We start from the raw sequence: 26,776 nt of genomic DNA on the forward strand, positions 1-26,776 counted from the left end.
ATAAAATATTCAGTCACTCTTACACATGTATCTCAAAGTGTACCTATTATAAATAATAAATTCTTTTTTCTTTTGCAGTTGTTTTTCTAAATACATTGAATATATTAAGGTTAGGGATGCATTAACCTGAGTACATTAACCTAAAAAATACTTATGCCTAGGGCTTCAGTGTTATGGAGTCTTTGGACCAATTATCACTAGACTTTGGTCAATGAAGGAGGAATTATCAGACCAGATGGAAAATAAAAGGAAACAGTTTTTGGAAACTTCTCTGTGGGGAGAAGTTTAAGAGATTCCAATAAATGTGTCACCAATGATACTTTGATGGAATGGAGATGGTCCTATTAGATCATGTTGTTTTCTAAACCATATAATAAAACTGGAAGAGTGCTGCTCTAATAGAAGCTATTTCAGCAGGGTTGGAAGGTAACTGCCTTGTCCCTATCTCCTAGCAACTCCTCTTTCTCACGTCACCTCCATGAAGAAGGTGGGAGGATCATTGTCCAGTGTTTGCAAATATATGGCATCTGTGATTCAGGCTGACCCACTGTAAACTAGTCTCAGTCCAATATAAAAAGACAGATGTATTAAAATAAAGGAATAATGGAGAAATATTGCTCAAGGACTACTATATTAAGACTTAGAACCAAAGAATTTACTACATACTCTGGTCAAAGATGGCCACTCTTCACAACCTTTGGCAACTCAAGTATTATCACTGTGTTTGATTTAGAAAACTAAAGTGGGCACAGTTAATTAAGAGTAGGTGCATTTTTCTTTTCTTCTTTTTCTTTTCTGTACGCCCCCTCCCAACCCCCCCACTTTTTGGCTAATTTCAACACAATGAGGAATAAACAACAGCAATTTGAGTTTTCACTAATTATGGCTTTCAGTCTTTCTTTCCTGCCACTTAATGACATTTCAGGCATATTGTAAATTTCTCCAGTTTGGTTATTAGAAGCCTGTCTAGTTTATAACTTTGTCAGAATAAATTCAAATCTCCTCTCTTCCTCCCTCTTTTTCCACACACAGACTTGTGGTGGGTCATTGGGCCTATTCAAGGACTTGTGATCAGTACCAAGAGAGGTTTTTGGCACTGTAAGGTTTCCTTGACACCAACTTTGGGGATTTAGTTGCCAACTTCTGGACAACAAGACAAATGCCTTTGAATGTCCTGTTACACGTAAATAATATACATACAGCATGGTGCCCCCCAAATGTTCCATTTACAGCACACTTCTGTAAACCTTTATGTCCCTCCATTCTGATCCATGTTCATTTTACCTCCACCCCCCAAGACAGACAGCAAACACGTAACACCAAAGAAAAATTGGATTACCATGACTGTTACATCTGGACGTTTCCACGAGCCTGCCATTTTGGTCGTAGCATGCCATTGCTTGGTAACGATACCCTTGACCACATTCCTTGATATCTCCTTGTGCTTTCATTCCCAGCAACACTTCCACTTTCCCCTCTGGTAAAATGCAGTCTGACCAGTTCCCCACAGGCTGTGCATTATACTTGTCACAAGGACAATACTGAGTCTCAATCAGGGGGTACAAATGAGAATTTTTACATTTTTCCTTCTTTTTACTTTTTCCTGTGAAGAAATTTAAGTTGGAAAATATCATTATTAATTTCAAGCATCCCTAATTTTCCTCCTTCCCTAAAGTTCCTTTCTCCATTTTTAACCATATTCAACAGTAGCCTATTAATGAAAGCTATTTTCTCACTCCACAGTGCTTGCTCTGTAGCCTGTTATTAGTCCTGAGTGCTTTGCATAGTAAATTTTTTCTTATTTTCTCATTTCAAAATAGCCATTTCACAAAAGGCATTAACTGTTGTGCTGAATTTTATACTCTTTGATTAAAATCCTTTCAAATGCTCATGTGCGTTCAGTGAAGGTAATTGTATAAATCACTCCTTTACATTAGGTGCCAAAATATGAAACGGAGAGAGAGTCACTGCACTGGACTGCACAGCTTTTTTGTTAATTCCAAATAGATACTATGGTTATGTAGGATTACAATTCAGAAAATGAGATTTTGATATTTACTTTTCTAGTCATTACCTTGCATCTTTCATTGTTACTGAAGAGTAATCATTTTTGCATACTTGGTGATTACTGTAGTAAATAATATTCAATAATATTCACAGTGAAGATATTTAGTGTCAGAATAAAAATACTAGAAATGGTTTGCATGTAAATCTAAATAAATTCCCTTTTAAAATAAAAAAAAATATGAGCTTGGGAAATGGCATATTATTTTAACATAATCACATTTCTATTAAATATTTATTACATTATGTCATATATAATATGACATATCACATCATATATCACATCATATATCATAATACTATTTAATTATATCACACATAATTGCCTATGTCATACATACATTTATCTCTAACTTTCGTAAGGAATCTTACGTAGTTTTCAACAATCTTCATTAGGACAGGTGGTGCACTTTGTAACTTTTAAATTCTGAACAGTTTACTGGCACCAATATTTTCAGGTTTCTTTTTGCCACTGACAGTATTTTGGAATGCACTAGGTTTAGCTCAGTATGATAGCTCCTATTCTTCCTCATTATATTACTGCTTTTTGTCATTGTGACTGCCTTTTAAGATGCAGTTTTCAGATACAGAATTAATGTCATATTCCTCTTCTAGGATAAGAAAGATAATCAGGCTCTGACAGTGAGAATGGGTAAAGAAAACGAAGTGGCAACCTTTCCTTTTGTTCTCCAAGCACTTCACAATCTGTAGGCAATCCACCAAAAGTACCGTTTAAACCAAAAAAATAATCTCCCTATTGTATAGGAAGACAGTTCAATTTTCAAGGTTACCTTTTCTTTCCACTAAAAGTACACAGCATGTCTGTAACTGCCAACTTACATTAAAATACACACACGAATCCACTGGCATATTAAGTATCAGTATTCCAGCAGTAAGGCACAGCCACGCATTTTCCAAATACATTGTCAGAACTCTCTTGGTCTAACTTTTAATGTATTTTCTAACTTAACACGTGTTGGCTTTTGCATCCCAATTATTCTTACCAACAATAGCACGCTTTCTGGTCCTAACTGCACCGCAGTCTCCATTGCATGAGGAAAACTTGGACCAGCTGGTAAACTGACAGTCATCTTGGCAGGGGATCTGGCAGGCTTGGGTGAGAGCTGGCACGGGTCCCGCATACCAGAGGCATTCATGGATGCCAGCCTGTCCTCCATCTTGCTTTCGACAAGTAATAGCTAAAGGAAAAGCATAAAGCTGTTTAAAATAAGTCTGAATATGTTTAATTATCCTACAATTTAAGAGTTAACCTGACATTTCCTCATGCAGTCAGAGGAATCCTCTTTTAATTCTGGTAGTGGTGTTTCTAATAATCGCAGTAGTCATTAAATTGATCCTTCAGGTTTTTTGTTGTTATTGTTGCTGTTGTTGTTTAAATAACAGTCCTCAGTGGTTTCTGTGACACAAAAAAGCATGTGTGTGTGTGTGTGCACGCACACACACACACACACACACACACACACACAGACATTTAGCAGTCTTTATTAGATGCTATTAAGGATTTCGAGTCCTTATATTTAGAACTTAATTATTTAAGAGACAAATGGGTTCTGATAATAGTTTATGTTACACACAGGCTATTCACAGAGGTACAGGGAAACACCATGTAACTCCAATAATTGTTTTTATATCATTGGTTTCTCTAGGATTTCTATACAGAAGGGTCTTAGTGGCAGCAAACTGGAAGGTTTGGGTGAGGAGTGGATGCTTATGGAACTCATCCTGTAGCTGCATTTGCATGGAAATCATGTACTTTTACGACACTGGAAGTTTGCTGGGATGGCTCTGGAGTGGTTAATAGGGAGAGGGGGCAGTGTCCCAGTCCCTCATCTCCTCAGTCTACAAGTTTTTCACATGCATGAATATCAACCACGGATTCAAAAATAAAACAAAAACTTTTGGCAATCTTAATCTCTCAAGTCATAACTGACATTTCTACAATTACATGTATGCCCTAAAAATGGTCAAATAATTTTAATTCATATGTATTATTTCCTCCAAGGTACTGTCCTACTGGATTTTTAAAATCACATCATATTTTATTGTTTATTGAACATAGCGGTAAAATAGCTTTAAGGTATCAAGTTCTTAAGGAAAAAGAGCAAGTGATGTTTTAAAGTCCCCTTTCTCTGTCATTTTCTCCCATTGGTTTTAAAAATATTTTATTCATTTATTGAGGAAGTAGACAAAACATTTAGATGGTCCTACAGGTGACCTCCTTGAACTAGCTTACATGGCCCCAGTCAAACTGATTTGGTGGCCCTTTTGGGTTTATGGATTAGGCTGGAACTTGATCTCTGCCCTGTTCAGGACTCTATTCATCATGAAACTAAGGTAAATAAGCCTGACATTTTGATCCTAAATTATAGTTAGGGCACAGAGCGTCCCAGGTTCGACAAGACTCTCCAAATCTGTATTGTGAAACTTAACACCTAGTAGTGTGATGGTGTGTCTACAAGGATAGAATGGTTAGCAAGGGAAGACTTTCTCTGCGTAGGTGAATACAAGTTGTCACAACTGGTGCAGGAAAATGTACGTAATTGTTCAAAAGTAGGTGAGCACTCATCTATTTCTTAGCATAGATACCTCTTCATGTAATGTGCACAACACTGAAAGGGCCAATTTGTATGAAGAGGACAGGGGTCCCTGAACTTTAAATACATGAAAACTTGGTAGAGTAAACAGTAGTGGCAGTTATGAAAGTTATGTGACAGGAGAAGGCAACAATGCCCCTAAGAGACTCTCACCAATGAGGCGAGGAGTTGTCTGGTGCTCTATGTTTATCCTACTGGCCTCAGCAGTTCTCAAGTCAGGCTGAAGATTATAATCACCTGGATAGCTTCTGAGAAACGTCCATGCCCTTCCCAAACTCAAACATTCTGATTAATTGGTTGAGGACAGGGTCCTGGGCATGAGCATCTTTTTATCTTTTTAAAAAAAAGTTAATGTTTATTTCTTTTTGAAGGGCAGGGGAGGAGCAGAGAGAGAGGGAGACACAGAATCTGAAGCAGGCTCTAGTTTCTGAACTGTCAGCACAGAGCTCGATGTGGGGCTTGGACTTACGAGCTGTGAGATCATGACCTGAGCCAAAGTTACATGCTTAACCAATTGAGCCGCCCAGGTGCCCCATGAGCATCTTTTTAAAAGCTCCTTGATTCAAATATGCAGTGGATCAAGACTGCCATTCTAGCAGGTGATGTATTTCCATGTGCATCAGAAACACCCGGAATACTATAAAAGTTGAAGATTCTCAGATTCATCCCAGAGGTCCTGAATGAAATTTCTTTGTATGGGGTCAAGGAACATGTATTTTTTTTTCTCCAGGTCGCTTAGATGTTTCTTATGCATATTTAAATTTAAGACCCACTAGCTTGAGTAGTAAAGGCACAAGGAAAGGGTCTGGCTGAGATTTGGGGCTAAGACTGAAAGTGCTTTGGTACTCAATCACCCTGGTACTGTGCCAGGGTTGGGAAACAATGGCCTAGCATGAGCAAAAGACTAAGGGAGTGGAGTTCAAGGAGACTTGCACAAGGAGTGAACCAAAACAGCATCTACGTAGTTTGGAAGAATGTTATCTGTGGATTTGCACTGGAGGAGTCCCCATGAAGTGGTATATTAATGATGTGACTTTGTAGTTTGCTGCCACGTGGATGCAGAGTTGATTCCTTAAATGCTGTAAGCTTAGTAATCTCTGACAGTTTGTTCCAAAGATGCTTAAGAGGAATGACTGACAAAAAGGATGATAGTAGACATTTTACTTATCAGGATATGCAGGAATCTCAAGAATGATTAATTTGGAACATAAGAGATTTGACCATATCAGAACTCTAAGCTGGAAAGACGTTCACACTGTTTATGATAAAAGAAAATTACAAAACTAAATTTGGATTCTTTGAAATAACATGACTTTTATCTTCTTACCCAATTTGACCCTCTGAAACAAAGACTTGAATAAAAATCTTTTGAGAAACTAAATTCCCTTAGGTTCTCCATTAAGCATCTCCTTCTAAGGTTCTCCCAGAAATTTTATTTCAGAATTGCTCTATTATCACCAAAAAAGTACCCCTCAAATAAAACCATTACCAACACAACTCCAGAAACAAACTAGTTTTTGTGCAGATCTACACTATTTGGATAAATCTGAAGTCCTTTTCCCCATATACCTTAAGTATTTCAATCAGTTGAAAAGAAAAAAAAAATGTAAAATTTCCATATCTGTTCTCAGAAACCCATTCAGCATTCTGCTTCCCTTATCTGAGATTTTAGACAGTGTAATTTGAATGAATTACTCATGTAATGTTATCTAAACAAGTAGCAACAGCAATATTTGTACAATATATTGAAAATTTATCATACATCTCAACTTGCTTCTATTCTAACTTAGAGGAAACACAACAATTCAAGCACAGAAATGCAATCTGAAATGAACTTCCTGCTATTAGGGTGAGGAAAATACAAGTGTTTGGAAAGGAAACCATCTGGTCTCTCAGTTTTATAAACCTTAAAACTCATTTCTAAGATACTGAAACCAGGGTGGTTTTAACTGTAGAAAAGGATGTATCACATTAAACATGGTTTCCTAGCATACCAGGAAGCTACATACACCCAGACAGTTGTATCTGAATTTACAGGTGTGGGGTGTGTATCTTGTATATAATGATTATGCAAGTTCTCCTTTGGGCTGAGGTCTTGTTAGCAAAGATGGGCCAAAGTCCATGCTAATTCACCATGAAAGCTTCTCAGTGAGTTCAGTAAATATAAAAATGATTATTTTAAGGTAAAATTCTATATTTAACTCTATGTTGATTATACCCATTCATTTTATTTATAATTTTATTTTCTTTATATGAAGCACAGCAATTTTTACTTAAGTGTCATGGACAGGCTGCTTCCAGCAGGCTGAAAGCCTGAGAGACATCTGCGTGCCTGCCTTAGGCCAGGCAAGCTCAGCCCATCAATACTGAGGGAGTGATGGAAAGGTAAGTAAGTAAGAGTTTCTTCAACAAATAAATGCTCTGGAAAAAGGAGCTAGAACTGTTAGATTAAAAGCGATTCAACAACCAAATGCAAGGTGGAGACCTTTATGAACCCTGGTTTGAAAAAACTGAACATTTTTGAGACAATGGGGGAAAAATAAGACATGGCCTTAATATAGATGATATTAAAAAACTATTGTTAACTTTGTTTAGTGTTACAATAATACTATTGTTATGTTAAAAATGATTTATGGATTATCTATATCTTATCTGGGAGTTGCTATAAAATATTCCAGCAAAATCTTTGTAAGTGCGTGAGAAATGGCAGATGACCAAGAATGGCAACATGTTAGAAACTACTGAAGTGGAGTGAGTGAAGACTACACTAGCAGTGCTCATTATATTTAGTCTTACTATTTTTGTGTCTCTTTGAAACTTCTCATAAATTTAAATAAAAAAATTAATCAGTTGAATAAGTAAAGTCAATTTTAGAATGTTTTCATGTAGGTTGAATTTTGAGCCATGCTTTAAAGAGGAGAATAATCAAGGTTCCTGGAATGAAAGGGAATACATAACATTGGTTTGAGCTAAAAGGACACGGATATCTGTGTTATGCATATATGACTATGTAAATGGGATGTTACCGATGCAACTGTGAATAAATCTAATAGAATTCTGAATGTAGTTGCTCATCTTCATTTCATTGAAGAGGAATGAAACTCCCTTATTATTCAGGATGCACAAAATAAAAAGGAGTTCTCTTGGTCTGTGGATTACCCTTCAGCAGGCAAGACCATGTCATTTCATTTGAATCATCAGAGTGAAATAAATTACTAGATCTAAAATGTGCACATAGAAGTTCATTACAGGAAACAGAAGATCAATGCCCTGGTGCAGTGAAAGCTGCTGGATTATATGTAAACAAAGAGTTCAAGGAGCTATGAGATGTTATTTGGTAAATTGAGTAATATTAACATGGTTTACCTCACAACAGCGGCGTCTGGGCAGCATTAGAGACAGAACGTGTTCAGCTGATTGAATGATTAGAAGAGTGATTTTTTTTTTCCTATAGTGTTAATGAAAAAAAAATGGCCAAAGTGAGAACGAATCATGTAGAAATGAAAAAGAAAAAGCTTAATGTGAGTGAAAGCTGGTTACCGAGAGACCTAATTGTGCTTAGAAATAAGACCAAACCCATAAATAATGCAAGAGGGCTCCAGTTGTTTACTAGGTGGCTGTAATGATCCTGGGCTTTCTCTGTGTAGAAGAGATTTTCACTGACAAGTCTGCCAAAATATTTTCTCATTACAACTCGTGAATAGAACTCCAGCAGAATGGAAAGAAATGTACTTTTTTTGGTATTGATCCCAAATAGTTACCAATGATTCCTCTGTCTCATTGAGGCTAATAATACATGTGAATGTATGTGAAAGTTCTTGAATGAGGACTTACTCGAAGTAATAATCAGCTCCCAATGGAGTAGGTCAGGAGAGGGACCTGAGAGGGGCTAACTAACTGCATCTCGCAACAAATGCAGCACTGAGCAACCATTGTAGACAGATCACAGTATCAAGCTTATTTTATGAGCTATTTAAAAAAAATACACATGCTAATAATAATTTTATGGTGGGGCTCTTGCAGAGATATAAAACAAAACCCAAATCCCCAAATCAACTAGGATGCTAATATTCATAAGAAATTAAACCAAAGCATTTAAATATAGAAATAATTCTAGAATTAAAAAAATAGTTTTGTAAATAAAAAGCACTCTAAGTGTATAAAAATATTGGGTGGTAACTAATATGTGTATCAACCAGAAATAGATTTTTTAAATCATATCTCCGCAAAATTTCTTTTTAAAAAAGTTTATTTATTTATTTTGAGAGAGAGTATGCGTGTAGGAGGGGCACAGAGAGGGAGACAGCAGGAATCACAAGCAGGCTCTGCAGTGTCAGCTTGGGGAGCCCAATGCGGGTCTTGAATTCATGAACCTGTGACATCATGACCTGAGACAAAATTAAGAGTTGGACATTTAACTGACTGAGATGCCCAGGCACCCCATCTGCAAAATATCTTTAAAGCAAGTTCCTTTGTTCTTTAAGTTAGGTTGAGCTTTCCTTTTTCCTACCTAGTTCTTTTTCCACTTTCATTCTGTTTCTTCTCATTGCATAACAATCTCTGAAAATCAAGACATTAATGTGTAATGTAATCTGAGATAAATTAACCCAGATATTCTGGGCCTAACCTTGATAATGCCTCTAATATGTAATCTTTTAAAAGGAATAAAGTGGGCCAGAGTTGAAGTAAAGGGGTAATGCCCAGGGCATCAATATAGCTTAAGCCACTTGATTTAAGCACAATATTTAGCATATTTGTTCATAAAAAATAACTTCATTAGACTTTAGTTAAATACTTACATTTCACAATCTGCAAAATCATTTAGATTTAATTCTGGTAGAGGGAGAATTAGAACTTCCTCCCTCACCCCCACCCCGATTTTCCCTTTATAAACTTTTTAAGGACCAGGAAGGTCTCTGCCATATAAAGCATATTACTAAAGAGGTTTTTTTTTGTGATCCATTTGAGAATACATCTGGAATCCTACTGGCTTCCACATAAAGGGAGTGACATCAGATCTCAGTGACAGGTCAACATTATAATGAACATTCCTTGGCAGGCAAGGATGCAGAGGGGGTGGGGGATTAGGATAGGCAGGCTCAACCCTGGGAATTATTAACCATATTTCCATCTAACCATTGTTCCATAGGAAGTACACTTGGTAGGAGACAGCATGAAGACCAACAAGGAGTTTGAACAAGAGCAAATCTGAGGTTATTTTTATGAAATCTCAGCATCTAACCTATGATACATTTGCATCATACTCTTGGTATAAATGTGTCATAAGATAATAAACACTGGAATAATACATATGCATTTTAAATAGTACTAATTAACACATCTCCTTAGGGCAGTTTAGAGAAAAAAATAAATTGTCCAAAATTGTCATTATTATGAGCCATGTATTTAATTTTGAATGCAAGTCTAATAGTAACTCTAGCTACAGCTATTATGGCTACGTTTCAATGATATAGTCACTGACCAACTGGTAAAAGTTAGCCTTCTAAAGGTCATCCAAATGGCCAACATACGAGTAGAGAGAAGAGAGTAAAAGTTTACTGTTCTACTAAATGTTTATACACAAGTGACTCAAATAGTATAAAGCAAGGATAAGCTGTCTATTCACTTAAAGATTAGAATGTGAACATAATTTCATGTTACTTCTATTTTCTATATTGACAATATTATAGGAAAGATGCCCATTTCAAAGGCCCTCTAATTTCCCTATAACATTTAAGAATGATTTAATTTTTAAGGTAGACAAATATGGTCTATTCCTCCTTCAAAATATCTCTTTCTCCTCTATTTCTCATACCATTAGATAAAATTTCTTGGATTTCATCATTCCCAATATTTAAAGCTTTGCTAAAATTCATCACTACGTCTAATTTCCTATTGCAAAAATATTCCTTCTTCCTCTCCTCAGCCCTCTCCTGACACTCAAATCCTCCTGAGTGTGGCCCTTGGCCTCTAACTCATTCATAGGAACAATAGATAAACTGCTCAATGCACTATTCCCCACAAATACAGATTTTATTTCGTGCCTTTTTTTTTTTGCTTATGTCATCCTAGATTCAAATGTCATTTCCTCTGTCACTATACCCTATCAGTGTTTACCTCTTTTTATGTTTTCTTACTTCTTTAGTGGTTATTGTGCATACACATTATTAATGTATTACTAATATGCTTAGAACCAAAATCACATATACCCTTAGTATATTTCCCATCATTAAGAAATAAACACAAAATATTTATCATATACTTTTATTCTCTTGACAGCCTGGGCCCACTACCACATAGGCAACAAGCAACACGTAGCAGGTACTCAACAAATACTAGTTTTATGAAAGAATAAATTGCACTGAACGATATTCAGGAAGTTTGAACTGGCTTTTAGGGACTAGTGTTAACCTGTTTCCACAGCTTTGTGAGACAGCTATATCAACAAACTGACACTTGTGTACAGTGGGATAGACATTTTATTTAAAGACAATGCCCTTCATTATTGCTGTGGACTTAACAGTGTCCTCCAGAAATTCATATGTTAAGACCCCACTCCCCAATGTGATAGCACTTGGAGACATAGCTTTGGGGAAATAATTAGGCATAAATGAGGTCTGGGTCCATATGATGAGATTAGTGCCATTGTAAGGAAAGACCAGAGAGCTTGCTCTCTCCCTCTGTCATGTGAGGACATAGCAAGAAAATGATCGTCTCCAAGTTAGAAAGAGAGACCTCACCAGGAGCTGAATTGGCTAGCAACTTGATTTTGTACTTTCCAGCCTGCAGACTGTGAGATATAAATTTTTATGTTTAAGCCACCCAGTCTATGGTGTTTTGTTACAGCAGCCTAAGAAGACTGAAACACAAAGTTTTAAGCATTTATTTTATAGGGGATTTCTAATGTTTTTATAGATACACTTGATAAACAAAGGCAAATACTCTGTTTGTAACAGAGTAGCAAATTCAATTTAGAGAACACTGGGTGAAAATTATGTGATTGTGGGAATGCTTGATACAAAATTTTCCTTCACCATTATTTCACTCTTCCTTTCAAATGTAATGGGATTGGGTCATAAATAGGCACATAAATTCCAATGTACTTTTCAAATTTTCAGAGCATATCAATTTTCTTTCAAAGCACTTTATGTTCTGATGTAATGGTTCTGAAATATATAGAATGTAGCCTTTGTCAAGACTACATTTATGTGGTTGGAATAGAATTCTCCTATACTCTTCCATCTGTGTCATGCTAAGTCATTTCTGACTAAGGCTGATTTTGACTAATTTGCTTTACAGTGAGTGTTGAAGCTGGGATGGTAAGCAGTTATAGTTAGTTACTTGTTCAAGAGACTCTGGGAACATAACTGCTGCCCAAATCTTTTGCAATGCATCAACACAGATAATTCCTACAATGAGAACAACTGTGCTATTAATAGCAAAAATGAAACTCTGTCCATAATGGCCGCTTTATTCTTAACAGTTGGCTAAAAGATAGGAGTAGGTGACTGGAACAGAGGACACCTTGGACGGTTGGCTTGTAAGCTGGAAAAATAGAATTTAGAGTTTTATTTTTCTACTACTGTGCAAGGTTCAAATCATTTGAGAAAATCTGAATCATAATAGGTGATTTTGTAAGTGTTCTGCTGAGTGGTACATATGAGACACACATTCTTTCCTTTCTATGTATACTTAGTAAATTAACTTTTTTAAAAAATTTTTAATGTTTATTTATTTTTGACAGAGAGACAGAGTATGAGCAGGGGAGGGGCAGAGAGAGAGAGAAAGAGACAGAGAGAGAGACAGAGGAAAACACAGAATCTGAAGCAGACTCCAGGCTCCGAGCTGTCAGCACAGAGCCCGACACGGGGCTGGAACTCATAAACTGTAAGATCATGACCTGAGCCAAAGTTGGACATTCAACCGACTGAGCCACCCAGGTGCCCCCAGTAAATTAACTATTAATGTCCAGTTCTTGGATATGACTGACCATCTAGACAGGGGAATTATGAGGGATTTCTCATTTGTCTTCCATATCTCATGTATAATCTGGTTTTAACTCTTTTTTTAAAAAAAGTTTTTACTAATAAAGTTTTAGAGCCAAGTTTTTATTCCTACCCCCCTACAAAGAATGCTATAATTTCATTCTAAAGGTATTTTACCACTGCGATAGTGTTTAAAGTCTATGACTCTCGTATCTAAAATAGTTACTTTATTGTTGAATTGAATGAAAAAACTTCTTCCCAAGTGACCAGAAAAACTTCAGGGATTTTCTGATCTTGAGTAATGACTGTACTATTAGAAGTTGTGACTATATTACTGATTACATGGCTTCAGAGTTTAGGTCAGCAAACTTTTTCTGTAAAGGGCTTGCTAGTAAATATTTTTGGCTTTTTGGACCATATGGTTCATGTCACAACTGCTCAACTTTGTCTCATTTCCATGGTAGCAGCCTAGACCATAGATAAAGAAATAGGTGCAGCTGTGTTCCAATAAACCCTTAAATGCCAAAACAAAACAAAACAGCAACAACAAAAACTAGGCCGTGGGGTAGATTAGATGCACAGACCATTGATTGCTGACAACTGGTCTAGACCAATAGTTTGATAAAAGCCATGAGACAAAAATTTCTATCTTTAGAATCATAGAGTGGTAAAGTTAGCAATCTCATATTTTACTTCATATGTTGTCATTTCTAAGCCAAGCAAGGGAACAGTAAGTTGAAGCTAATATCATTAAAGTTCTTTAGGTAAGAAGAAATGCTTAACGAGTATACAAATGCAAACAGATTAGAGAAATGGAAAATACAATAACCCTTTTTCCTTCTGTATATAAAATATTGTAGAAATCTTAGCTTCTCCTTGGGCTTCATCAAATTCTTTTATGGAAATGTCACTCAAATTTCTACTGGCTGTCCTAAGCAATCTCTATAGAGACTTTTGAACATTTTAATACATACTCTGATATTTCCAGTTGGTTTCCCTGCCATCATCTCTAATGCACAATATAAAATATCCATATGATCATATATTTTTTAAGTCTATTCATTTATTTTAAGAGAAAGAGAGAGCAAGCTTGGGGAGGGGAGAGAGAGAGAGGGAGAGAGAGAATCCTAAGCAGGCTCCATGCTGTCAGTGCAGAGCCTTACCCAGGGCTCAATCTCACGAACCATGAGATCATTACCTGAGCTGAAATCAAGAGTTGGATGCTTAACTGACCGAGCCACCCCAGTGCCCCTCCACATGATCATCTTTGACTCATTTATTTCTATCTCTGCTTCTACAGTCTGCCACTAAGTGCTAAAGTTATTTTCCTCTACTGTGTGTTGAAATCTACTTACTTTTGTCCATTCCCACTACTGATTCCAGTCTAAGCCCCTATTACTTCAGCCTCACATTATACGACAGTGTCCAGCTGGCATCCAGACCCACATGTCTTATCTTTCTAGCTTAGTCTGTACATGCTGACAGATTAAACAGTGCTTTCATCAGGTCCTTGCGTCTACCACTTATTGAACAAGGTCTAAAATACTAAACAAGATCTTGATATTTACAGTCTCCTACAAAATGACCCCAGGTTGTAGCTCACATCTCCGGAGCTTCCACCTACCTACTTTTTCTGTGAACACATTTAATGTTTTTGCTTTTTCTTTCCCCAAATGCTTAGCTTGTATAATTGATCTTATCTCCTCTCCTTTCTATTTATTCTAATGCTATGGTACAAGACAAGTCTCAGCCTTCTTTAGGTCTTTCTTAAGCCCTTTAGTTTCAAATGGCTGCTTTTGCAATGGGTTAGTTTCAGTCTTTCACCAGTGATACCATTTCCCTAACCAAATGGAAGCTCCCTGGCTTAAACATATGCATTCCTTCCTGACACATGTGGCTCTTTCTATACAGTCTTCTGAATTCAATCATGGTTGAATGAATGACCAACTAGAAAGTCTGCTGTACAGGACAGGACGGGGTAGCTTCTCTATAGTCCTTGCTGATTGATGCTAATCCTGACCATACAATTATTTGAATCATCAAAAGACAGCACCAGTTGGCATTTAGGTCTCTGATCAGATAAGAACAAAAAGGAAAATAGCAAGAAATTGATAGGTTGATCATGCAGAGTTCTGAAAACAGCCTTGACCATCAAGGAGGAAAATTCTGCCTTTTTGCCACTAGCAAAAGATATTTCTCTACTCCTAATTCTCCTCATTTCAAGTTTCTGTAGGAATATAGACTCTAACAATCTTTAATCTACCAAGGCAACAAAGAAAAAGGCTATCTTCACATGGAAGTTAAAGGGTTTCTTCTGAATATATTGATGCAGAAATGATTTGTTACAATGCAACTTTCTCTTCCCAGATATCCTGGAAATAGAAAAGATTGTCGAGGTAGAGTAAGAGGTCTGACGAGTATACCGAGATTAGAAAACATTATATAAGTATAGGCAGACGAAGAGGCACCAGTAACGGGAAAGCAAGAATGGAACGACCAGAAAGGCAGGAGACATTAGCACTGAGGAAGCTGAAGGCCCCATTACCCAGGAGGAAGAATGAACAGAGGTTTTCAGATATGGATATGAGATGATTGCCAGTAATCACAGAAAGAACAGTCTTTATGCAGATTGTGTGTCAAAAACCAAAAGGCCCATGTTAAAATGGTTGCATTTATGCCAACAATGACCTCTGTGCACATTCCCTGGGGCCATGACCTAGCAGGAAGGGTAAAGAGTTAACACTGAAGGAAGACTTACTATGTACAAAGTGCTGTGGGGATCGTTATGCTCTCAGCCTCTGGGGGAGGAAATGAATGAATGAACCACAGTTGTGTAGTGGTTAAGGAAGAGTTTGGAACTGGAGCTGTTTTCACACTTGTGCTGCTTTTACCCTATCTCAGATTTCCTCCAGTGGTGTTCTATAGAAATTCATCTGTTTTGCCTAACGTAATTTCACACTTCGATCCTTGCGAATTACGTGTGCATAGATTGTAGAATATCAAAAGTGGAAAAACCCTGAAAGATCATTTGGTCCAACCCTCTTTTCTTTTTCTTTTCCTCATTTAAATTAACTGAGACCCAGGAAGGTGAAGGGATGAGCAAGCCTTATCCTGTGTTCGTGAAAGAATGAGACTAAAACTCGTGTTTCCTGATTTCCCTACTCAAGTCTGTTATATTATAAACTCTATGTGGGGCCTGAGTTGCATGCAGTTGTTTGCTTGACTCAGAACTAATGAGCAAGGTAGAACAAGAAGGCCTTGTATCACTCAATTTCTCGATGAATGGTTTGAAATGGGGAAAATGACTTTCAATTCTAAATACCTAAGGCTCTATAACTATAACAGAGACAGTTATGCTTGAGCCACTGCTGATGGTGGAGGATAAATAAGGAAAATTAAGCATATGAAATAAAGTTCTAAAAATCACTAGGTAGTTAGTATTATTTATAAGCTAAATTTTATGTTTCAAATAAAGATTTCTAAAAGGATGATGATAAAAGTAGAAGATTTTATCAAAAAGGAGCTTTATATCTCAAATTTAAAAAGCAATCCAGGGCGCCTGGGTGGCTCAATCAGCCAAGCACCTGACTCTTGATTTCAGCTCAGCTCATGATCTCAAGGTTCATGAGTTTAAGCCCTGTGTCTGGCTCTGCAGTAACAGTGTGGAGTCTTCTTGGGATTCTCTCTCTGTCCCTTTTTCTCTGCCCTTCCTTCTAAGTAAAAAAAAACAAAAACAAAAACAAAAAAAAACTTAAAAAGAAGCAGTCCTTTCACTGTAAAGGATCACTATCAACAAAAACTGGAATTCTGTGTGCCCAGACTTTTGGATCACTATCACATATGTAACTACAAATGAGGGGCAAAACATATTTGTACGAATTAAAAAAAAAGGTGGCTGGGTATTCAATTATGTATTCAGCTACATTTTAAATATGTATCAGGAACTACACGCTATAAGTCAATATGAGTAAAAACAATCATAATAACTAAAGACTGAACTTGCTACAAGTATAAACAACATGTTCCAGAGCTTGAAATGTATTACCCACAGTATCTAGTAAATAATCATACTATCCAGTAAATGTTGGAAATGATTCCATCTCTCATTTCTGCAAGATTCGGTATTATCTAGTAGTGCAGACAGATTGCAGTCCACATATGGCAGATTTTGAGTAAATAAATCTGCCATTTAAAAATCAGTACTGGATATGAATAGAATTGGGCATAGCCATGACAACATTAGGGATGTCATTGCTGAAAATTTCTGGTAAGTTAACCAATTATATTACATGCACGCACCCATATAGTACATAAAGGCAAGGATATAAGGATCATATTGACTCTTTTTTTTAATGTTTTTTATTTATTTTTGAGAGAGAGACACACACACAGAATGTGAGCAGGGGAGGGGCAGAGAGAATGGGAGACACAGAATCCAAAGCAGACTCCAGGTAGCGAGCTGTCAGCATAAGCCCGACGCGGGCCTTGAACTCACAAACTGTGAGATCATGACCTGAGCTGAAGGTGGACACTTAACCGACTGAGCCACCCAGGCACTCCAAGGATCGTATTGACGCTTAAGGTGACAAACAAACTGTTATGGAACACCAAGATCCAAAAACTAACCAAAAAACCCCAAACAAGGTGCAGGGTACAATAGTCATGAGCTTCTCAAGAGCTCGTTTTATCTTAAATAGGAATGAAAGAAAACTTCAACCAGAGGAGTTATAGTCTAATGTCAAACAACAAGGGACACAATTTAAAACGATGATTTTCCATGTTCCTGTGTTAGGTAGAATGGGTGGTAAGAGACTGACATCTGCTCTGTTTGCTAAGCATAGCATCAAAGTGGCAAACTCATTAAGCTAGTGGTTAAGTTAGCGACGTTGAAGAACTGAAAAGCAAATCGATCGGCTGTGGGATGGGGCCTCTCACCTCTTGCCTGTCGTCCGGGCCCACAGCCCTCCTGGGCTCCAGGGCTGTCCTGTTGCACACTCCAAGGGACTAACTGGCACCTGCGCCATTTGTGAGTCTTCCACCTACAAGAGGAGAACAGAAGCCTCACACAGAGGAAGCAAACACACAAGGCGAACCAGAGACCTATGGTGGCACGGAAACATGACTCCGAGCGCCGCAAAGGGGAATTTATTTGAAAATGTTCAGTCCTATCTAAGTGTAGTTTAGATCTCTATCACGACACAGAAAAAAGGAGCATTACCTATAAAAGTACTTTCTATGGCAGTGGAGACAAGAGTCCGTCATGGTCGCTTTCTACAGAAATGAACTCTATCCATGCGCTTAGCCTTGTGTTAAAAAAGCGAAGTACAGTTAATACTTCTCACATTAGTTTCAAGTACAACCGCATTTAGCCTTTTTATTGATTAGGACTGGCATCAGTGTAAGCTATAGTACTAGAAGTGATGCATCCCATTTAAATAAGTTATGTTTATTTTATATTCAAGTTATGAAACTGTATTCAGGTCAGGAGCCTTTTATCATTTGGTTAACAATGTAGGTGTAAATCAGAAACTGCGATTACAATACATTTTACAAAAACAAATCCCCCAAAGAAATAAGTTTGGGCTGAGAGTTGTCAGGCAGTGCTCATAGTAAACATGTGATTATACCGTCTGTCGTATCAGCATTAAATACAGGTAAATTAAGACAGCAGACTTGCCATCAGATACACCTTAAGTTATTTTTGATCACACCTTCTATCAATTAATGCCCTAATGCTTCATTTGTCATCAGATTGCAATGATATACCGCTTAAAGTTTCAGTTAGGTGCCTTCTTTTCATAGTTATGGGGAAAATTTTCCCTAATAATTATCCACATGATGATAAACTGCTTGAATCACCTTAGTTTTCCTTGAGGTGGCCACAAATGAACAGAACAGACATCTTGTTAGCATCACTGAAATAAAGATGTCATTTTGTGAGCCAGAATGCCAGCATATATGAGGAACAGGTGCTCTTTTGAGTCAGGGGAAGCATGCTTAGACTATTTATTCCTCTATCTGGAATGGAACTGCTTTTGTGTTTCATAATTATTAACCATTTTCTGAATTTCTTTTTTTTTAAATTTTTAAAAATGTTTATTATTTATATGTGAGAGAGGGAGAGAGAGACAGAGCACAAGTAGGGGAAGGGCAGGGAGAAAGGGAGACACAGAATCTGAAGCAGGCTCCCGGCTCTGAGCTGTCAGCACAGAGCCCCACGCGGGGCTTGAACTCACATGCTATGAGATCATGAGCTGAGCCAATGTCGGACGCTCAACAGACTGAGCCACCCAGGTGCCCCCACTTTTCTGAATTTCTTATAGTTTCTATCAACATAAGGAACTTCCCCAATTCCCCGGAGCTAGTGATACAGTTTGGAAACGTACACAAGTGTTTGTCTCCCTGGAGATAATTCCAGTGGTGGAGCAGCAACTTTAAAGAGGCAAGAGATGACACGCACAGCCATACATCCTACAGACTCCACTGAGCCTGGGGGACAGCGCTGGCTTCCTTCTCTCATCGTCGAACAGAAAATGGTCTTGTAGTGTGTGCTCAGTGCACAGCTTACAACGGTTTTGTTTAGAACTCTATTACCTGTAGCTCTGGCACACTTGAGGGGCCTCACAGGCTCTCTCTTCGTAGAGCGGGTCCGTGCAGTCCCTGCCTCCATTGGCTGGCAGCTGAATGATGACCCGGTGCCTAGCCTGCTTCTTGACTCCGGAGTCCCCTGGAAGGAAGCAGCTTTTTAACTGCTGTACTCTGCACTGACAAACAATATCCAAATAGCAGCCTGTGTGAAGACATTACATGGATTCCAGCTATATATGCTTTGACATCTGTGAATGAGCAGCCTCATCCGGTCTAATTATTTCCTAACTTCTCCAGACTCTTATGCTGAACACCTGATCAACTTATATCCCCAAAATGTGAAGAAGAGAGAAAACAGTTGCATAGTCAACTAGCCTTCCTAATGTGCAGACACAAAGTAAATGCTCTTTTATATATTTCCTTCCCCTTGAGAAATATGACAGATCTAATTAATTTATTTTCCTCTACCTTAAGTTTATTTTTATGCCATTTCACATAGTCCTGATTACCACATGGGACTCATACAGTCCTGATGAATCTTTCTTAGGAGACTATATTCAATGTTTTAATGTGAAATTTTATTTCTTTGTTATTCACTTAATTTGAAATGCATCCCTCATAAATTATTCTAGTCATTTATTATTCATGTTAAACAGTCTAAGATCTTCAATTCAGGTCACATTCTAAACATCAGGACTGTAAGTAGTGAAATGAAAGTGGTTTCTTAGAAGCAGAATTTTTACAGAAGCATTCAAAATAGTAATTACTGTAAGTAAATAAATCCAAATTACATTTTAAAAAACCAATGGAAATAATTAAGATTTACCTTCAATGAAGATATCAGCTTGACAGTATTACTGATATAAAGATGTCCAAATATTTTTGTAGTTGAAACAGATAAGGTATAAGACTTGTCAACTTTAATAAAAGATATTCCAATTTACAATATATACCCTTTAAGGATGGATGGCCACATGGCACAATTTTACTTAGAATTGTAAATTCTTAGGTAAAGTGTAAATTGTAAATTACTTAAAAGAATTCCCTAAAGAATTATGTTAATAGAGTTCCCCTGATGCATTTACATTTTTTGCAAGATCATTAAATATTTCATATGCAGTTATAGGAACAGAAAAATTTAGAAAGTTTAGCAGTCCCTAACAAAGGATGGTTAGTAAAAAAAATTAAATGAGGGGCACCTGGGTGGCTCAGTTGGTTAAGTGTCAGACTCTTGATTTTGGCTGAGGTCATGATCTCATGTTTCATGAGACTGAACCCCACGATGGGCTGACAGTATGGAGCCTGCTTGGGATTCTCTCTCTCCTCTCACTGCCCCTACCTGGCTCTCTCAGTCTCTCTCTCTCTTTCTCTCTCTCTCTCAAAGACAAACTTTAAAAAATCTTTCAAGACGTTAAATGAAACATTCTTAAAGTAACTGAGTCAGTAGAAAAATATGATGTGACAATCAGAACTTTCCTATAAGGGACATCTTTTCTCATGAAGCTGGGGTATCCCTGAACATGGGACTCTCAGCAGTGTGGACTGAAAATTTCCATATTAGATGGGAGAATGAATCAGATTAATGATTCCTAAATGTCTATGTAGAATAGTTTCTTTCAAAACATTAAAAAGGAAAACCAAAACAGATTTCTCAGCCAAACCCCAGAACTACTAAACCAGAATCTTTGTGAGCTGGGTTTGGGGATCTGATTTTTACAAAGCTTTCCAGGGAATTATGATGAAGAGCCAGGTTTGAGATCTACTAGAATAGATGACCCGGTATGTCACATACCAATTTAAGATTCTAGGGTTCACATGTGCCTTTTTAGGATTATTCCCATTGTGGGGGGAAACCTGTACTATGAATAATCAGAATACTACAGGTAATAAAGCAGGGAATTAGGGGCTGGAGGTAGTGGGTAGTAGAGAACTGAAGTATTTGAAAAAATTGTCATAGACTTTTTAACATAATAATAGCAGTTTGAGTGTCAGTTGCAACTTTTACATATTAAATATAATTTACCTAGGAAAGATCTAAGAAATGCCAATGGGACGGAGTTTTAATAAAATTGCTAATGCTGCCTCCATCCATTATGTTGTCCAGTGGTCCCTATTTTAAGGTCCAGGTGATAAATTCTTCTAATAATACAGAGCTAGGAAAAATTTTGTTTCCTTTGACAATCTATTAAGACTCTTACATGCTTCAACTTTTTGCTTTGTTCACCAGAATCTCAGGGCTACTTTTCTTCTCAATTGCAGGACCTCACCTTAACTTTGACTTTATAGTACAATTTTTCTCTTCCTCTCCCCTCTCTCCAACTCCATTTACTACCTTCTTTTACACTTTCTATTATTTTTCTTTTTTTTTAGTGTTATGATCTGTCTTATATAAACTAAATAACCATTCTTATCATTTGCTTAGCATTGGGGGAAGAAGGGAGGTGTTTGTTGAACAAGGAAAAAAGGGAGAGAACACAGAGGAGCAGGTCTTCGTTTCCCAGGTGGTCAGGATTCTTAGAGTCAATAACTCACCAGCTCTTCCCTGCCTGCAGGTAGACAACAGACATGGAATTGAGACCCAGGGATCTGGAGCCTGGAGGAGATGACGAGTTCAGCATCACTGGCACTTTATACAGTAAAGCTCCTGGTCACTATCTGTCTAGATATCACAGGGGACATAGGCAGGGCTGTTCAGATTTGAGAAGCAGCAGTTACTGTTTCAATCCTACTTCATTTTTTGACTTGAAAGGAAATTTTTCACTCCAGGTACAACTCTGAAACATTCTACTGCCTTTTCATCACAACATCCACGGGCTTGTATTTGATATATAAGATCACGGTAACTCTTTCCACTTCCACAATTGATTCCACAATGGCAATCCGTTTATTCTTTAAAGTTCAAGTACCTTAACCCTGTGCAACCCACAGAACAGAGACTGTGAGCTGATGAAAGCAGAACATTCCAAAGCTGTAACACCTGCGGAGGAAGTTTAATGGGTTTACACAGGAAGTGTCATGACATCCATGTTTCTATCCACTGGGAGGTTCACTTCTTCTTAGATGTCAGTTAGGAAATTACTTGTATACTCAAAGAAACAGCACTGTGGAACTCAGCCAGGTTACAGAGTCCTCAGATCAGAATGCAGACAAAAGAAGAGCTACAGCATGGGTTTAAAAGAAAAGTGGAAGGTTTCTCACTGATAACTTGAACCGACAAACTCGGAATTTTACAACCTTCATAGTTCCCTGCACATCTTTACACCCAATTTATTATATGTGGTTGACAGACATGTATTGTTTCCATTTATATTTTAATAAATATTTGCTGAATGAGCAAACACATTTATTTCACTTCTCGACTGGAGTATAAGTTAGCGTCCTCTATTTCTTTTCACCCACTTCCTCATAGTAGGATGCACATGGGTATGAAGTCTGTGCATTGAGGATTAATAAAATATAAGGGATCGTTTTGTTTACTGGAAATGATAAACATGGGGAAAACAAAGAAATATTCCTGTAGTGTTTATGCTTGAAAATATATATCTAGGATAGGAATAGGAAAAAAAGATTATACCTTCAGAAAACAATTATGTGATAATGATGGTAATGAGGGACATAGACTCAAAGGGCATGCAATCTCTCATGTAGTTACGTCATTTTACAGGTTTTAAGACAGTCAAGATACATTTCACCAGAGAAATTACTTGATGGGAGGACTAAAAGGGCAGGTAAAACTAAGATTTAACCTGGAAGTGAGATGGATGGCAGGCTGAGCAGCACAGTGCTAGGAAATTGAAAGGGAAAGGTTTCATGCAAGAAGCAAAATATAACAGTAGTTTTCACATCTTTGGGGTAATTCTAGTGCTGTACTGCTTAAGGGCATCAAGATGGGATAGATACTTCTGCAATATCCCTTCTCACTCTCAAGTCAATAAATGCAGTTAGAAACCAAGGATTTGAACAGTGAAATGTATTATTTCATCAAAAGTAATGATACTTTTAAGATTATAGTTGTCAACAATTTATATGCATAAATGTTTCCTATTTTTTTAGGAAAGTCCTTTGTAAAAATTTGTAAAAATCTGGGACAAGTTAACAAGGGCATGGATTTGAGGATTAAAATTACTCTCTACTCAATACTGATCTTTATCAGCATTGATTTTTCAACACATATCTTGAGAGAGGGCTGAATAACATTTGAAATAATTCTTCTTGTTCTTCCTGTAATACTAGGCTTTTCTATTCTGTCTTTTGCAAGATATAGTGTAATTTTACCTCTTTACAGTGATTTTTTAAAGGAGGAGCTCTCCATTTTCATAAGTTCAAAACTCTAATAAGATTTAGACTTTACCTGAAAATTAAATTTAAAAGAACCACTCTATCTTGAATTAGTTTTCTATTGCTATGATGTATCCTTGGACACTGAACTTTGTTTACCATTATTTATTTATTAAAAAAATAATGTTTATTCATTTTGGGGGAGAGGGAGGGGTGGAGAGAGAGGAAAGGAGACACAGAATCCAAACAAAGCAGGATCCAGGCTCTGAGCTGTCACGGCTGGGTTTGAACTCACCAGCCGTGAGATCAGGACCTGAGCTGAAATCAGACACTTAACCAACTGAGCCACCCAGGCACCCCAACTCTGTTTACCAGTTTTAATTGTGTGCAGAAGTCAGTGTTATTTCAATGAAGCTGAGATTGTTCCCATTTCATACCAAATAATGAAAAAATAAACTAACCACATGTCATTGCTTTTTTTTATTGTCCTTAGAACAAAAGGCTACTTTTCTATAACACCATTGTATCATTATTATCAGTTGTTACAGCAGTCCACAGGCAAAAAAAAAAAAAAAAAAAAAAAAAAGAAAAGAAAAGAAAAGAAAAGAAAAGGCTTCTCCAGGAGCACAAAGCATCTTGGCAGTGTTGTCCAACAGCAACCCCCTCTCCCACACCCTAGCCTTTATTTCCTCATTACACAATTAGAGCTATTCTTTTTAAGTCTGAGTGCCTAAGTTCAGGGTTTCTGAAAGTCTTTTGTTAGAGGAGATTCAATACAGAGCTTCCAAAGAGAACAAACAAGGCTGATCTCCTGCTCCTGCTGAGATGACCTATGCTCAACCAAACACAGCCCTGCCTCTCAGAGAGCCTCTTGCTCCTCACAGGACAGTAGATTTCTGAGCTGGCATTCGTGTACTCCTTGGCAATCACTACCCAGGAGCTCCAGGGGAGAAGAGCATCCCAGTGGCACCGTGCATTTTATTTACAGCAGCTACTAAAGCCTTCAAGAGACCAGCCCAACTAAACTCATTATATGTCACCTGTCACTCACCACAGAAACTAGCATCCCTGCCAGCACCTGCTGCTGCCACCCCTGTATGCCTTCCATCATCAGCTGAACCCACAGCACTCCCTATAACCCGATTTTCAGTTTCTCATTTTGTTCCATCCTCTCTCTAATCCTTCCACCTTGACACCCATAGAATACATGGTCTTTCATCTTCTATCTCTCGGAAATTTTCCTTCATATTTTTTGCCACTGGAAGCTGATTCTAGTCACTTCCATCTTTCCTTCTCCGTTGATCTTTAAAAATCTCCAACTCTTCTGTCATCAACCTGACCATCAGCTATCCACCTGGTAGCAGCCAGCTACCAACATCTCACTAGTTAACAACTTTAGAATGTCCCTCCTTGTAATATTTTCTCTTCCTACTCCTGGCACCACCACTTGGGTGGCTTTGGTATTCACATGGTTACTCCATGCAAGGCACTGCGCTCTGAATCACTGTACCTCCTCACCTGCAGTGGCCTTTTCCTCCATTTCAAATCAAACACTAGCTCTTTCTGTTCATCCCTTGATGCTATTATTATTAGTACTTACGCACTCTCATCATTAAACGTCTTACTTTCTGGACACTCCTAATCTTCCAGTTAAATGGCTTCAGGTCTCATCTTACTCAAATTCCTCAAACGCAATTGAGACTGCCAGTCCACTTTCCTTCTCACTCTTTCATTATCTACCATTCCCTTCATGACCTCACTTCCATCCCAAACCAACTTAGATTCTATACTCCACTATTACAAGAAATCCTCCCTTGAAAACATCCTTGACTCCCTGTTTCTCTCTTTTTTTCTTGTTCTCTCCTGGGAAAGTCCCAACTCTAATCAAAAGCAAATATTTTGTCACACTTTTTCTGCACTAACATGGCTAGAGAAACAATGCCAACTGTGTTGAGCAATCCCCTTTTAAAGACATAACTAAATGGGTGTTACATGTTGCCTAGAATCAATTTAATGGAATATTTCATTTTTTTCAACTTTATTTTCTTGAAATACTTTAGAGGATTTCAACTTTTTTTTAAAGTACTTAATATAAGGAAATATTTCATATATGCAAAAGGCAAAGGTTTTTCCATCTTCAGATATTTCACTTAAAAATGTGAGATTTGTGTTAGGTTATTAATTATATAATTATAAATGTAAACAAAAATATTGTGGGATTATTATTAAATGGCTTTATTTCATACTAACATGAACTTTAAGTATAACAACATTAAGCAAAGAATTTAAAAGTACATGAATTTCATGTAATAGATAACCTTTTTTATTGTAGGGATGAATAGCAAGTAATAAATTATTTAATGGTAAACAAATAATTACCAAAGAAATACTGACTGATAAGAAAGCACAATTCTGTTGCTGCTTATGACCAAACCAAATGATTTCATCTTATTTAGAGATTAAGAAAATAAGAGAAGAAAATCTGGAAAAACTGTCAGTGACACTGGTTTATTACTAAGTTGAATACCATTAACATTATTTTAAAAACATTAATACTTGGGGGTGCCTGGGTGGCTCAGTCAGTTAAGCGTCTGACTTCAGCTCAGGTCATGATCTCAGTTTTGTGAGTTCGAACCCCATGTCGGGTCCCCCATCAGGCTCTGTGGTGACAACTCAGAGCCTGGAGCCCGCTTCACATTCTGTGTCTCACTTTCTCTGCCCCTCCACCGCTCACACTCTGTCTCTCAAAAATAAACAAACATTAAAAATTTTTTTAAAAACATTAATGCTTATAACTTTTTGCATCAAAAACTGTTCAGATGTCTTAAAAGACTTAAAAATTTTGTTTTCTTTCTTACTTTATGGTTTAATTTTATTTGATATTTTCAAGGGTACCAAAATTTTTTTTAAAAGCATAAAATGGAACTTATGTTTTAACTGTATAAAATGACAATCACACTGTAAAAATAATCCATTATTAAATTTATAATCTCATATAATTTCTTACAATTTAAATAATTTTCAACAATTTACAGTAGTTGTTAATCTAGAAGTTGACTCAATCTCTTTAGTAAGAGTCAAGAAGCATAAATAAATAAAAGCATGAAAGAAACTTAAGACAATCTATCTATTTGTTGGGAGAGTAAAATAAAACAATAGGAGACCGTTTCAGTGTCTGGGTAGCTCAGATGATTGAGCATCTGACTTCAACTGAAGTCATGATCTCATATGAGTTTGAGCCCTGTG

At 37.2% G+C, this 26,776-nt stretch overlaps 1 protein-coding gene across 2 annotated transcripts in view; it reads right to left on the reverse strand.

Moving 5' to 3' along the window:
- The window catches only part of THSD7A (thrombospondin type 1 domain containing 7A), a 437,882-nt gene that overhangs the window by 65,111 nt on the left and 345,995 nt on the right, over positions 1–26,776 (reverse strand). For both annotated transcript variants that reach the window (XM_042967298.1, XM_042967289.1), the window contains 4 exons: positions 19,259–19,391; positions 17,600–17,703; positions 3,069–3,263; positions 1,340–1,603 (listed from right to left, as the gene is read on the reverse strand). In XM_042967298.1, coding sequence (XP_042823232.1) covers positions 1,340–1,603; positions 3,069–3,263; positions 17,600–17,703; positions 19,259–19,391 — 696 coding nt within the window. The remainder of the gene's footprint in view (positions 1–1,339; positions 1,604–3,068; positions 3,264–17,599; positions 17,704–19,258; positions 19,392–26,776) is intronic.

This window comes from Panthera tigris, chromosome A2 (assembly GCF_018350195.1).
Source record: "Panthera tigris isolate Pti1 chromosome A2, P.tigris_Pti1_mat1.1, whole genome shotgun sequence".
NCBI classification, from domain to species: domain Eukaryota; kingdom Metazoa; phylum Chordata; class Mammalia; order Carnivora; family Felidae; genus Panthera; species Panthera tigris.